Source organism: Pygocentrus nattereri, chromosome 17 (genome assembly GCF_015220715.1).
Source record: "Pygocentrus nattereri isolate fPygNat1 chromosome 17, fPygNat1.pri, whole genome shotgun sequence".
Classification (NCBI taxonomy): Eukaryota; Metazoa; Chordata; class Actinopteri; order Characiformes; family Serrasalmidae; genus Pygocentrus; species Pygocentrus nattereri.
Window position 1 is genome coordinate 40,714,314 of NC_051227.1, and position 15,012 is coordinate 40,729,325.

Genomic DNA, 15,012 nt, shown 5'->3' on the forward strand with positions numbered 1-15,012 from the left:
TCCATCCATTTCTGGGTGCTTTTTGAAGTGTGTTTGTGGTCATTGTCCTGCTGGAAGACCCATGACCTAGGACGCAAACCCAGCTTTCTGACACTGGGCCTTACATTGCGACCCAAAATCATTTGGTAATCTTCAGATTTCATGATGCCTTGCACACAGTCAAGGCACCCAGTGCCAGAGGCAGCAAAACAACCCCAAAACATCTTTAAACCTCCACCACAGGTACCATGTTCTTTTCTTTGTAGGCCTCATTCTGTTTTTGGTGAACAGTAGAATGATGTGCTTTACCAAAAAGCTCTATCTTGGTCTCGTCTGTCCACAAGACGTTTTCCCAGGATTTTGGCTTACTCATGAACATTTTGGCAAACTGCAGTCTAGCTTTTTTATCTCTCTGTGTCAGCAGTGGGGTCCTCCTGGGTCTCCTGCCACAGCGTTTTATATCATTCAAATGACACTGATGCACCCTGAGCCTGCAGGACAGCTTGAATTTCTTTGGAACTTGATTGGGGCTGCTTATCCACCGGACTATCCTGCGCTGCAACCTTTCATCGATTTTATCTTCCGTCCACGTCCAGGGAGATTAGCTACAGTGCCATGGGTTGTAAACTTCTTGATTATGTTGCGCACCGTGAACAAAGAAACATCAGCATCTCTGGAGATGGACTTGTAACCTTGAGATTGTTGATATTTCTCACACTTTTGGTTCTCAAGTCCTCAGATAGTTCCCCTCTTTCGGTTCTCCTTGCTTAGTGTGGCACACACAGACACACAATGCAAAGATTCAACTTCTCTCCTTTTTATCTGGTTTCAGGTGTGATTTTTATATTGCCCACACCTGTTACTTGCCACAGGTCAGTTTAAACGAGCATCACATGCTTGAAAACAAAGTTTTTTACCCACAATTTTGAAAAGATGCTAATAATTTTGTTCGACCCATTTTTGGAGTTTTGCATGAAATTATGTCAAATTTGCCGTTTTTTCTCTGCTTTTTTGTGTTGTTCCAATACACACAAAGGAAATAAACGTGTGTATAACAAAACACGTGTAATTGCAATAATTTTCAGGGAAAAATACATTTTCTGGAAAAATTTCAGGGGTGCCAACACTTTCGGCCATGACTGTATGTGTGTAAGAGTGTTTCCTATTCTGGCTCCTGAGAATCCCCTGGCCTTCAGAATTCCAACTATTCCATGGTGCAACACACCTGATCCAGCTCATGAAGGATGCATGAATGTCAAATAGTGGAACCTGTACAGCTGAACTAGAGAACACTGGTCAGGCACGTTTGGTAGCCCACCGATTTTTTTTGTTTGTTTGTTTTGACATTTTTGTGATAAATCTTACGCATATTTCATTGTGTAAACTCTGAAACTCTAGTGCGCTGCCAAGGACACGGTAAGGGCGCAGCTGAGAAGGCAGATGTCGCACAGCTGTATCATTAACTAGGCTACACTTTGGTTCATCGTCCACTGAGGAGGAGAGACTTCATGTTCAACACGATGAGTCCTCATCGGTGCAAAATGTGATGCTTGTTAGCTCTGTTAGCTCATTTGAAGTGGCTTCTGTTCTGCAGCCAACGTGTGTAAAACATGCTTCACTGCATGATGCTGGATTTTTGTGCAACACCAGTGCTGGCAGCTAAAAAAGTAAACCTACAGAATTATTTTTGACCAATAGTTCAGCTGTACAGATATTAAATATCGAATATATTGATTTTAAATCAAATATCTACCTAAACCTGTGTGATTCTGAGATTGCATTGGAATCTTCAGCTGCTGAACCCTTAATGAGATGGTCTCATTAAGTGACGGTCAGTCCATTGTTCTGAAAACACCAGCAGCTTCTTTTTTTGAGTTACAGACTTTCCCAGTCCGAACTCCACTTCCCTTTTTTCCTGTGAAATTATTTCAGTTATTGTCGGTGATGATGAGCCGTATGATCCAGACGTGGCAAATGGAAATAAGGGTGAAACAACGCTGTGCTACTCCTTTACCTCTTCATATCTGGGAAAAGCGGAGTCAGATATGAGTCACTGGTGTGGATATCTTCTGGGCTTAGTTGTAGCGATGGGTTCACCAGGGTTTGGCGTGTTTCTCTCATTTAATGACATCTACCACGTCGCCCCGTGGCCCGCAGCAGCTGTCCCCCTCCATTAGCATGACAAAGCTGTCCGCCCCAGCTCCCTGTGCCGGACGCCACGAGCTGTCAAGGAGGAGCCATGTGGCAAGTCCCGGGCCTGCTGCGGGCCATCTGTGGGCCTGTCCTGCTTTTTTTCCCCTCTATCCCTATTTCTGAGTCACACGTTCTAATGCAGGGCTGGGGCATAGCTAGGAGCGCTGCAGAACAGACTGAGTCAGACAAATTAGACCAGAGCCGAATTGCACATAGTGCAAAAAACAGTAATTGTCTCTGCACTCTGTGTTTTGAAGATGTTGGCTGTGCATGTGCAGATACTTTCTACTGCCCTTCCCCTGGGTCACGCTGAATAACAGGTTTACATTGAGCTGTGTGAATTTACTTTTACACACATTTTTATTGATATTAAAGATATGAATTAGTATGAATCAAAGGTTGGCAACATGATGGTATTTCATTGTTATCGTGATGAAGTTTGTTATTGTGATAATATGCATCTCCGAGCCGTTCCTCATCAAAGGTCCATACTGTGGCTACTAGGCCCCTATAAGGTGGGTAGAGTAGCCTAAATCAATACTATAGTAAAAGTATTTATACTTGGGTTAAAATAGTAACACAAGTAAAAGTATCTTCTCAAAAAAAAAACAACTTGTGTAAAAGTACAAAGTATCAGGTCAAACAGCTACTTAAGTACTGAGTAACTTATAGAACTGTAGTGGAACTTAGTACATCTGGCCTCTATCAGCCAAGCAGAGGAAGATTATTAGGCTCTATTCTTCTATTTTTGGATTATTTCCATCTAAAATAAAGTGCTAAAGCTCCAAAGTCAAAGGTGTGACCAGTCTCAAAGCAGTACAGATGCTATCTCCAATAAAACATAATGAAATCAAACAGGAATTTACTCAATATAAATGGCTAAATTCCTTTACTCACTTCAATGCAGAAGTAAAAGTATCATGAATTGAAAATACTGAGCAAAGTAAAATCCATCAGTATTTCACTGAAGTGCATGTACTTGAGAAACATCCATGGGGCAGGAGTAATCACTTTTCCTGGTTTTTAATATGAAAATAGGATCATTTTTAGCTTTTCCTGCTTAACGACTACATTTCTACTGGGGGAATTTTAAAAGAAGTACGCCACTGAAGACCGTCCATTTCGCTTTGTGCCTGACAGTGAGTATTAATAAGGGTGCAACAGTAATATTACAGTAATATTACAGTGCCAATCAACTTTATCACCTCTGGATTTTTTACGGGTCTCTCTTTTTCCATCTTTCATGGTACACTTGAGGCTTAATGTTAATGGTTTAAAGGCCAGTTGCATGTCATGATTGGCCCCTCCCAGTCCTGTCCATGTGTTCGTGTTTTGGTTTAGTCCTGCCCCCTGTTTGGTGACTCCTCCCCTGATTGTTTTCACCTGACCCTCGTTATCCCTGTGTATTTAAGCCCTGTGTTTGCCTCTTGTGTTGGCCGGTCTTTGTTCGATGTATCGGTCTTTGTGTTGGTCTGTTAGAACTGTTTGTTTGTTTGTTTGTTTGTTTGTTTGTTTGTTTGTGTTGCTTGTCATGTCTGCACCCCGTTCTGTCCGTGTTGGTGCTTTGACCCTGGACCGTTACGACACTGATTTTGGATTTGGCCTCAATAAAAGTCTCTTACCTCCGCACATGCGTCCGCTCCCTCGCTCCTCGTCACATTGCACTGCTTTCTAAAATCCCTATTTTTCACAAAGAAAATTTTGCAATATTTTGTTGTAAAATAAAACCTACAATTTTCTGGGCTAAACAAACTTGCGTTTTATATCATTCTAAATTATAATAAATATATAATAATATAAATTCTATAAATATATAATAATAATTACCTGGCAGAACTGAGACATTTTAATGAAGTATTGCAAAAGCAAAATGTATCTAAACTGTGTCAAACCTGAAGCTATCTGTAGTCTCACACCCTTAGCTGTGAAATCACTGTAACGCGTGGTCCTTTGTTGGGAGGCCACTGCCACCTGTTTCACAGCACTTAATCAGGGTGTTTGGCTTAGTAGCCGTAGGTGTGGGCTTTTCTGCTAACCTGCATCCATGGGTGTGATGCAGCAGCGTGGATGGCTGGAAATAACTGGTCAATTTATATTGGCGGTCATGTACCAACAGGCAGAAACAACCAAATCTATGGAAGCAAGCACAACCGGAAAGCATGAACGATTATTCTGCTCTCGTTCTGTAAATATCAGCCTGGCTGTCTTTCCAAGTGACGTCACAGTGTTGTGCTTGGAATCCCAAAATAGAGCCGGCATGAGTAATCACATCAATAACGCCTCTCACGGCCTCAAAAAACGCTGCAACAAAAAAGACAAGTAACGTTTTCTGTGAAATCCCCATTAAACGGCTTCAGTAACAAAGAGTCACCAAATGCCCAGCAGATTGAAAGGCCTGCAGCCTGAGGCAGACGAGAAGAGAGCAGCATCAGATCCATCTTTTAGCACGTACTGTTCTGTCAGAGTCTCCTCACCCCTGAAACCTCTGATAGCAGTGGTTGCCATGGAAGCCGGTTGCCAAGCAGCAGAGGAGTGGGAGGTGTGTACGCCTGTGTGTGAGATCTTTTGGGGGTGTGTTGTTGATGCAGATTGGAAGAGGCCATGACATACGACAAGAAGTCACTGCCTCAGAGGGCCTCGGTGCTCTCTCCTGACAATGGCCTAAAATCTTTCAACAATGTTTTTCCATAATTATATAATACCTGTGACACCTGATTCCAGAAAGCCAGAGCATCCTGTGGCCGTTGTTCATCCGATTTCAGCTTATGGTAATGCTATTGTCCAGTTGGTGTAGGATCACTTTCCTGCACTTCACAGAGTTTAATACTACTTACTGTTGGGTGTCTGTCCATGAGCTGAACCGATGAGAGGGACATGAGCGCCAATCTACTCAGTTTATTTGAGTACTGACAGTGTTGTTACGCGTGAAAGGCTTGACTCCTCCCTCCTTGTTTAGCGAGTAAAAGGTGTCCGTCACCACTGCGGTTAGTTGCTGTAACGATAATAATGTATAATGATGCTGGTATTTCAAAATGATGCCAGTGTTTCAGAATGACGACGTGTCTGAATAAACATGGCTTAATAAACCCCGTCATATTGTAGAGGGGCTCAGTGATCGGTGCCGCTGACAGAACGAGGAGCAAATCAGAGGCAGGAAAACCTTAGAGAAGCTAAGCATGATGGTGGATCAGTGACAGCTAACTGCCTCATACGCCACAGAACAGCTTTCACTCCAACACCAGTCACTCCACTTTACACAACGGCTGTCATTTTAGCCTCAGTTAGCTGGAACCAAGCCTGTGCTGGTTCTAGCTAACTGGAACCAACACACTGTCGCCGCGTCCCAAACCACACACTTCTGTACTTCACACAGTACACTAATGAGTGCACTTCTAGTGGTATATGGGCTATTTCTATACTCTGTTTAGTGAGCTAGTATGCGGTTTGGGACGCAGTGTGTCGTACCGAGATGAATCTTCATCACCCAGTGAGCCGCCGAGTTCCTCTCCAGATGCTCCAGTGGCAGCTGAGCTCGGCTTTACAGAGTACAACTGACAAAGTATATCAAAGTATAGCTCACACACTTTGGAGGATTTTGTTCCTGAGGCTGCGTCGCGCTGCTGTTAGCTGAGCGGTAATGTCAAACCGTTTCTAGTGAGCGAGAAAGATGCATAATGACGTCGCCAACTGCTTTGGTGGTCGAGTAAGTCGATTAATCGTCACACCCCTAATCATAATTCAGTCCGAGGATTCTGTATAGTTGTATATTGTTTAACCCATAAAGAGTTCCGTTGGCTTTGTTAATGACCACAGCTGTGTTGTTTTTTTGCTGTTGTTTTTATTTTTACTAAAAATGAAGATGTTCTGAATGAACTAATGAATTTATTAGGCTGCCTGCACCTGTATCACTGCTGAAAAAGCAATCCCTAAGCGTAGGAGAGAAAAAGGGAAAGGACCTCAGAAGCAGCAGAAGCACTCACAGCTCCAGCCTGGCTGCCTTCAGAGCTCCAGTGTCAGATGGGCTGGTCAGGCTGCCGCCTGGAGGCTCTGAAAATCGGGCAGGCAGAGCTGTGTGTGTCAGCACAGGCCTGCAGCTCCCCTCTATGGTCACAGGGCTGAATGCAGGCCTGTGACCATAGAGGGGAGCTGTTGGGAATGGAAGTGTTCCCTCCTCACTGACAACACGGCTGTGCAAGAAACCGCATGATAAATGGATGCTCTGTTTAGATATTCAAAGCAGATGGCACCATTATTACATTATGACATAACATAATTAAACAGAACGGCCTGTATATGAAACATATCTTGTAGATTTTAAGCAATTTATATGTAATTTAACTCATTGTAGTTTACATATAATTTGCAATATCCTTATTGGGTCTCTGAGTATGAAAACGAAGGCCCAGTTTCATTAATCCAAATGGCAGAAATGCTCGCATGTGTAGTAGTGTTTGGATATTGGTATGGATGTGGAAAAAAGTGTGAAGTTAAAAAGTATAAAAATATAAAAAGTGTGAAGTTAAAAAGTATAAAAATATAAAAAGTGTGAAGTTAGTGAGCAAGGCAGGAATTTGGAGCATGTTGGTTTGTCTTTATGAAATAACAACTCAAGACCATAGAAATTGTTGGTCATTATATTTTTTTATTATTAATATGTGGATTTTTTTGTTACTGATAGTTTATTTCGTTTTCATTTTTGCTAGGTTACATATGAATAAGGTGGAATTGTACTTAACGACTTTTTGAAAAGCGTGATCATCCGGTCAGACTGAGGTCAGAACTAACTGTGATGTTGTGTATGATTATAGCGAGATGTGATTATTTAAACGAAGGTCTCTGTCTGTTTAGCTTTAAGAATCCATTTCTTGCCTTTTTAGCCTTCATTTTGCTACTGCTACAACTGACGGATTCAGTCTGGAGAATATGGGCTGCGTTCCTCCGTTCCGTTCCCTCTCTGATCATCTCTCGCTCACACTGATCCAAACGGACCCCTCGCTGTGTCTTTAACACCTTTGAAGTTGAATGTATGCAAATTTGCTGTATTAACTAGCCACGGCTTTATCAGCAAAACGTGAAACAATCTGTTGATTAATTAGCAAATGTTACTTTTTGGCATTTTAAGTCCATTTAGCATGAATGTTTAGCTGTTAACCCTTTATTAAGGGGACGCTCCAGCCAAAATGAACAATGCAACTATTTTTACTTGGCCTATTTGCCACCTGTAGTTGTGCCACTCTAGATCTTTGTGAGGTGAGATTGCCTGGTTTATAGACAAGGAAAAACCCCCTTCTGATGACGTATCTTGATGGTGGGGGAATAACTACACGCAGTTTATGGCAGATACGTGAAGATGGGCTGTTTTAAATCTTTTAGATTTCCTTGACAGCTGATAAATGCATAAGGAAGCTAGATAGCTTACAGTAATGCTAGAAATGCTCAAGATCTGTCATAAAAAAAAAAAAAGTGTGGCCTGTGCAAATATGTAAACATATATTGCAAGTATACAGAAATGTGCAAAAAATACCATATGTAAAGTTACACTATGTAAATTTTGGGGATTTGGAGACCTCTCTGGTAGACATATGTAACTGCATGCAACACATAGAAGAATATTTTGTAATGTCTCTTGTGCTTCTAACTTTCTAGCAAATGAGTGCATTGAAAGAGTATTCAAAGAGAACCCAGTCAAAACTTGATGAAGGACATGTTCCGAGGAAAGAAGTGAATTGTCTACTGTTGTCATATCTTCATCAGTATAATGTTGATTTTGCATTTGAGACCTAAACATTGAGCTGGGTCTTCCTTTTTGTTATCTTCCTATATTATTTCCCTTGGGGGTGGGGAGATGGGGCTGTGGGGGGATGCCCAATTATTGTATCGGGATTGCATAATGCATGCTGGGTATTATAGTGTGCAAGTATTGATGGATGAAAACTTAAATGGGTACAAAGTTGTGAATTCTGTCAAACTGAGGTTGAGGGATGCAGCGCCGTACAGAATACTGCATTAAATACCAAAAACCATATTAAACTTAATTTTAGGCTGGAATACCCCTTTAAGTGTTGCATTTGTAAACAAACTATTGGGATTCCTGTAAATATCAGATTGAAGAAAAGTTTCCTGCTTTGGCTCTGCGGTATCAAGAGGTTTTATTTATGTATAGAATTATTTTATACAAAATCGAAGCCGGAGAATGTTTTTACACGCATTATGTATGCGTGAGCTGGTCTTAGCAGAGAAAACACAATTATGAAGCAAGTTTTTACCCTCGATTTGTGGGATGCTAGAGGAAATTACATCACAGCCACAGCGGGCAGAAGTTTTTCTCACAACATCCATCCACTGTTTGGTTTGGACCAGTCTTTCTTATGGAATGATGTCACACTGTGCCTCTGTGTTGCAGCTCTTCAGCTGGATGTGTATGAGACTTTTTTCCTTGCTTAACTGTGACATTGGGAATATTTCCTCCCTGCTGTGGACACAGCAAAAAACATGGCAATCACTTTTTATTGAAGTGACAGACCTGTCAGCATGTGTGTGTGTGTGAGTGTGTGTGTGTTGCCAGGAACCCATCTGGTCAATACCTTCAGGCAACATTACCACGTGGCACAGAGGGCACAGTTAGTCTGGTTAAACGTCCATGTGAATACGCTGAAGCATCTCTGCTGGTGGGCTCGCATTTAGGTCAGGAGAAATTGGGACGGGTTCAATTAACGCAGCACGATCAATCCTCTGCCGGGTGGAGCCTACACCAGTCTGTCTGGCCACTTTTCAACTGGTAGGACATCCTCCCAAAAAACCTGCTGTATAAAAGCTGCTTCAGAATTCTCCAAATCTGAAAGTTCTTAAGGAATAAATAACCTGATTAAAATAGATGAAAAAATCAGTTAATATTTAAAAAGAAGCAATTAAAATTTACATTTTCAATTAAAAGCAATGTGCAGATTCTCCATGAGGGGGTGCTGTTAGTATTTAAGTTGCTCTTATGTGCATGACTGAAATAGAGGAAACCCACACTAGCAGATTCTTATGAATTTGTTTATAGTTACAATTTTTTAATATGTAGTCAAATGAAATGTTCCAGCGTGTATGTATATGAAGTAAAAGTGGATATGAAGTAAAATGTTTTGTCAAGCCTGAACAGCTCAGCAGACAGGCTAACAGGCTCCTCCAGTAATATTCAAAGTTAGGCTTCACTGTAAAATTGCCACCTACAAAGTAAAGACTACGCCACTATTATACGTTTCAGATGCTTCTAATGTCTGTGATTGATTAGATCTGGCCCATATATTAAACTGTGTTCTTGGTGTTCAGCTTAGCTAAACATTGAAAATGCCATAGAAGTGCTAGCACAGATTAGCATTGTCTTAGCACTTGTACTCAGGGTACATATAAAGCAGAGATTTCTGTAATAAATACTGCTGTAGAACCTGCCTAGAGCTGGTTTGGACCTTCCCACCCTCAGGATGAATGTAGTATGGGCAGATACTATATACCTGGATGAGGGAGAGAAGTCTGAGACCTGCAGTAACAACGGCTTCTGCTTTGAGCTACAAGGCCGTTCTCCACTTTGGAGATCAGAGGTAAGACTAAGAGAGGACCGAGGACCCAGAAGGGCTTGGGGTTTTATTGGTGAGGTGCAAAAACTTTGTCATGGGAAACAGAAGTTAGAGATGCAGATTTACCAGATGTTAGATTGGAAGGAGGTAGAGCTTCAGAAATGGTTCTTCTCTCAGATTTGAGCCGATTCCTGTGGTTACATTATGTGTTGTGTTGATTTTGTAAGTGAAGTTAAACATCATCCTCTAGAGAGAATTTGTGCACATTTAATGCACAATTACTGTTTATTTGCTGAATTTAACAATGAGAACATAAACATGGCCTATACAAAAGACAAAATATTGCAAATAAATAGAAATTTTCACTAAAAGTTGCAGAAAAAATGCCATATTTTAATTAGTTTCTTGTAGATGATGTGTTAACTCATGTTCACTTAACATGCAAAACATGTTATTTGACCTGGACTATTCCAACCTTTGTATTTCTGAAGACTTTTATTTTTATCTTTCTCATCTTGGAATCTTTGCTCTACACTGTGTTACAGTTGATTTAAACCCAATTTTATTACTCAGTGAACCAACAAAATACTTATGTAATGAAAAGTGACAGCTCTAGTTTTGATGAACAGTTTGGCCGCTGAGGGTGGAAGCAGCTTCCTTCCAACTACATGATGAGGAGAAGAGGTTTTTGTTATATGATGTCAACCATGACCAGGATGTAGTTTTCTCACCCATTTATTGCATTCTTTTTTCCGTGTAACTAAACCGTTAATAGGCTTATTGATGCCGTGCCCACGCTGTAGCCACAGTAAGCGACCGGGCTAATCTGTCTGCACGAGAGCAGCGGACGAATCAGCGTTTGTTTGGCTGTCCGTTCTGTCATAATCGTTCCCAGGCAACATTTTGAGTCGTTCATGCACTGGCCCTGTTCCTAATCACTGACCTCATCCAGCATGATAAATGTCTCAGGCGAGCTTTCTGGGTGTTTTGCTACAGCTGTGCAAAGGAGGATAAGGGAAACGCAGGCTTTGTCCTGTGTTTTGATTTTGGTCTAAATTGCTTAGTGAATAAAGGCTGATGCCAAGGTGAGTGCTGGGCACAGCCAGATTGAACAGAGGGAGACATAACCACACAGAACAGACGACCAGCACCACAGATGGGCGAATGAAAAGTGTGTCATTACTGTCCCCAGCCTAATCACCTCCACACTCCTCCCTCGCTCTGTCTGTTCTGTCTCTCTCGCTCAGTCACTCGCTCTCCCCCTGCTCTTCCACACTCTCTCTAGCTCACTGCTCATAGAGACGAATGAATTGATCTGTTCCTCTGAGGCAGCTTGGCCAGGCGTTCGTGGGCGAGGGTGCTTGTGGTGATGAGGTGGAGTGCGGGAGTCTTTACCGCCTCCTCAAACTTAATCCTTCAAGAAGAGGTGTGGTTGCCTCCATCTTTTGGACCTAGCAGTGTCTCTACAGTTGCTCCTGTCTTTCGGACTCAGTAGCCGATCTGCAGACGTCGATTTTGCCTTTGACTCTCCGGCTCTTGCGCCCGTCGTGCTTTCGGGACAGTCCAGCTTTGCCTTTTCACCCATCTGGGTAACTGTACCAGCTCTCTGGAATGAGTTTCAACAGTGACATGGAAGAGGCAGGGGAGGGAAGGTGAGTGATCTGCTCCAAACACAGACCGTAACTTCCATGGCTTTTTGCAAGCTTTTTCTAAAGCACTGCTTCCCAGTCCTGGTCCTTGTTTTGGTTTTGGAAATGGTTCCTGGCTTGGATGCACAGTTAGGACATTATGTGGAGGTTTTTAAACTTTTAAAAAGATTCTTTGCACTTGCAAGGTTCTTCTGTGGCATCACTCCATGGATCCCATAATTAGCCCCTTAAAAAGTTTACTCCAGACCTGCAGATGTTCTCTCTGCTTTAATACTCCCACTCTAATTTGGGAAAGGCTGGTTAACTAGATCTTGAACTGGGTGTATTAAGAGCTGGGAAAATGCAAACATTTGCAAAGAACTGGAATCTAGGAGCTGGATTGGTTACCACTGTGGTAAAATTAAGCAGCCCCTACTACCCTATCACAGAGGGAAAACTGATTAGCTACCAGGCTTATTCGATGTGCTCCTGTCTGTCCTGTTAATAGCATTAGCTATAACAGCTGTATCGTCCTCCAAGCCCATATGGTGCTGATTAATGGCTAAATTGATATACCAAATCGCCGGATTAGCTCATTCTTATTGGCCAAGCTGCTGACTGTTTACTGAGCCTCTCAGCACCATTTCCTTTTCAGTCAACTGAATAAAACACACACATACAGACACACTGGACCTGGGCATCATGTCCGATATTTGTCAGTTAATCGTTTAACTGATGAACACCGTTTTGGCCTTTGGAGTGGGGTGTGGAGCGAGGTATACAGGTCCTGGAGGATTCTTTTGTCCTGTACCGTTGATGACCCGATTGGCGACCTCAATACACTGCAGGGCTTTATGTTGAGTCTGTATTCTATATCTATATCCCAACTGTGTGCGTCCTGTTATCAGAGAATAATTTCAATGAGACCCAATAGCCCGACAAGAAAGTCCTGTTCATAGAAGGGTTGTAATATATATAAAAGTCAGACTGTATTAAAATGATTGGTTTGGAAGGGAGTCACATTTGAGAACCTCTATTACTACATTACATTCATTTATTTTGTAATTTTATAGTTACATAGATCTTCAAGATTTTTCACAACAGGAGAAAAGTAGGTGCCGACTAGTTTCAGGGAGGCAAGATGTGACCGCATAACATCTGGGGATAACTTGGTAAACTTTTGGTGCTGGATTGTGGCAAAAAACAAGAGTGCAGCTCTTCTGAAAACCTGCACCTGAATTTGTGTGGCCCGTACTAGTTTAACGCCTGTGGTGTTGCCGGGTAGAAGGAGAAGAGGCAGACCTCAGAGAAGGATTATGGATGTAGTGAAGGTGGACATGGAGATGGTTGGTGTGAAAGTAGAGGAGGCAGGGGATAGGGCAGGATGGAGGCAGATGATCCGCTGTGGCGACCCCTAAAGGGAGCAGCCGAAAGACGAAGAAGAGGTATAGTCAATAATACGAGTAATAACAAGCCAGCTAGAGAAAAGCTATAGCTAGCTAACAGCTGTTTTTCCCTCACAAGAGTTTTTTTTTACTACATGTGCTGTTTTCTCTGTGCACATAAGACAAATGCTTAATTATAATGTTCTGGGGGAATTTTCAGCCACACTGAATGGACTAATGGCCAGCTTGTTGTGTGTTAGTCAGTGTTGACGAGTGCGCCCCCACTACTTTGAGCTCTTCACAATGCTTTGCACTGGTGTAGAACTTTCACACTCCATTTTAGTCCCACACTAATAAGTTGAATTCAAGGTTCCGACCATACCTAGCCCAAGATTTCTCATGGTGGCCCCCAGATGTTCTTGTTAATAGATCATATCTGGACCCAAGAGACTAGATGCCCACAAGCTAGCCTGCCAGCAAAGTTTGACAGCAGTTTGCTCTCCTCTTAATGAGCAAACAGCCTAGGAGTCCTTCATACAGATGGAGCAACTCTGCAGTTGTGTGTGTAAGTCACAAACATTTTACGGCGCATCAGCTTGTGACAGTTTACAGCAGCCTCGAGGCTTGTTCTTGTTTTATTGGGCGTGTTGAGAATGTCATGGGCAGTGGTTGACATTTCTGAGTCCAGCAGATGTTGCAAGGGAGTGTTTTGCAATTTGCACTGCTCACTTAGTGCTGGAATTGGAAGACTCGATTTGGAATTCATGTCTGAAATTTTTAGAGGCCAGTACTCTGGTGCGCCTGTGATGAATAGCGTAGTGTCAAGCTTGATGTTTTCCATTTCAGCAGAACACCGCCTGTGTTGGCTCTTTCCACCAAGTGAAGAAAATACGCAAGCATTTTGACAGTGATTGGTTCCAGCACCAGCTCCAAATGTTAAAGAGATCAACTGACACTTGCTGCTTTATTTATTACCATGTTTATAACTAATGATTAATTCAGCTCGTTTTAGTTTCTTTTTCTTATTGCCTGGGTGGTGGGGAGTGGGGGGGTGGTGGGGGGGGGGGGGGTGCTACGTTGATGTATTTCTGCTCTCCCGTGTTTTGTGGGAGACTTTGAAGACAGAATCCATCAGGATCAGGATCCAGCTGATTTGAGGTGAACTCTGTAGTGCTAATCTCAGGACACGGGTTACATCAGCACGTATCCACCCTTCAGGGCTCAGAGCAGTCATGTCGTGTGATTAGGCCCACGACCTTAATTAACTCTCTTGGGACCCTCCCGGCTTTTTGCGTTCCACACAATGTCACCCAAAATTGCAAGTAAGCTTACAAAACTACAGAGAAACTGTCCAGGAGGAGAGTTCTGAATGAGAGCTGCAGAATATTGAGCTAGGACAGTACTGGGTGAGTCAGGGCTCGAGGCAGGACCCCTCCTACATTCTCCAGCCTCTGACTCAGCTGTCTCTCCGTATCAGAGCTTCTAGCTAGCGCCTTTCCTGACATACATACTCACAGTCACTCCTCCTAAATGTCTGACGTTCTGACAGCACTGCAGACTCAGATTCGGTCAACCGATTCACTGGTCATGGCTACTGCAAACCCTTCCTGACCCGCATATTGACATGTGCTAGTCAGGGAAGACTTTGTGCTCCTCTGTGTACGACTGGTGGTTAGTGGTGTTAGAGAGGACCCGTCATAGCGCAGCAAATATCTTGAGTGACCCCGTTTCGCGTGCAGTGCACAGCAGAGGAAACAGAGCAGCTTGTGTTTATCTAAATATGCATGTTGTGTGGTCAGTGAATGGAGGAGAGGGAGTGGTCAGCCCCAGATCAACCCCAGAATTACACACAGTTTCCTCTTGCCTGCTTAGGGATGATGTATGTATGCTGTTGGTATCAGCAGGGAAAAAATGGGATCAATGTTTTTTATTTAGATTTTTAGATCCTTTCTACCGCTCAGCTGTGTTCACATTACAAGCCTCATTGCTCGAATCGGATTTCCAGCTGTCCACTATTAGAGCGAGACGAAGGCGGAAAAGGGGAGATGTGTTGCTTTTCCACCGTTTACAGGCTTTTTCGTTTTTCCCGTAGAAATGCTGAATGATGTGCAAACGCACGTGAAGTCCAATCTGAGCGTTCCCGTTAAGGTTGCACAGCCATAAATCAGATACATATCGGATCTAGGACCACATATGAAAGTGGCTCAGATCGGCTTTAAAAAGATCTGATTCGCGTGTTCCAGCAGCTCTGAGTCACATTATGGCACA

General features: G+C 42.7%; 1 protein-coding gene across 3 annotated transcripts in view; it reads left to right on the forward strand.

The window, feature by feature from the left end:
- Positions 1-15,012, forward strand: part of numbl (NUMB like endocytic adaptor protein) — a 77,771-nt gene that overhangs the window by 27,475 nt on the left and 35,284 nt on the right. Inside the window, exon 1 of one of the 3 annotated variants that reach the window (XM_017723122.2) lies at positions 11,006-11,383. The exons of the other annotated variants lie outside the window; for them this stretch is intronic. Coding sequence (XP_017578611.1) covers positions 11,343-11,383 — 41 coding nt within the window. The 5' untranslated portion in view covers positions 11,006-11,342. Of the gene's footprint in view, positions 1-11,005; positions 11,384-15,012 lie in introns of those variants that run through there. 3 annotated transcript variants of the gene reach the window in all.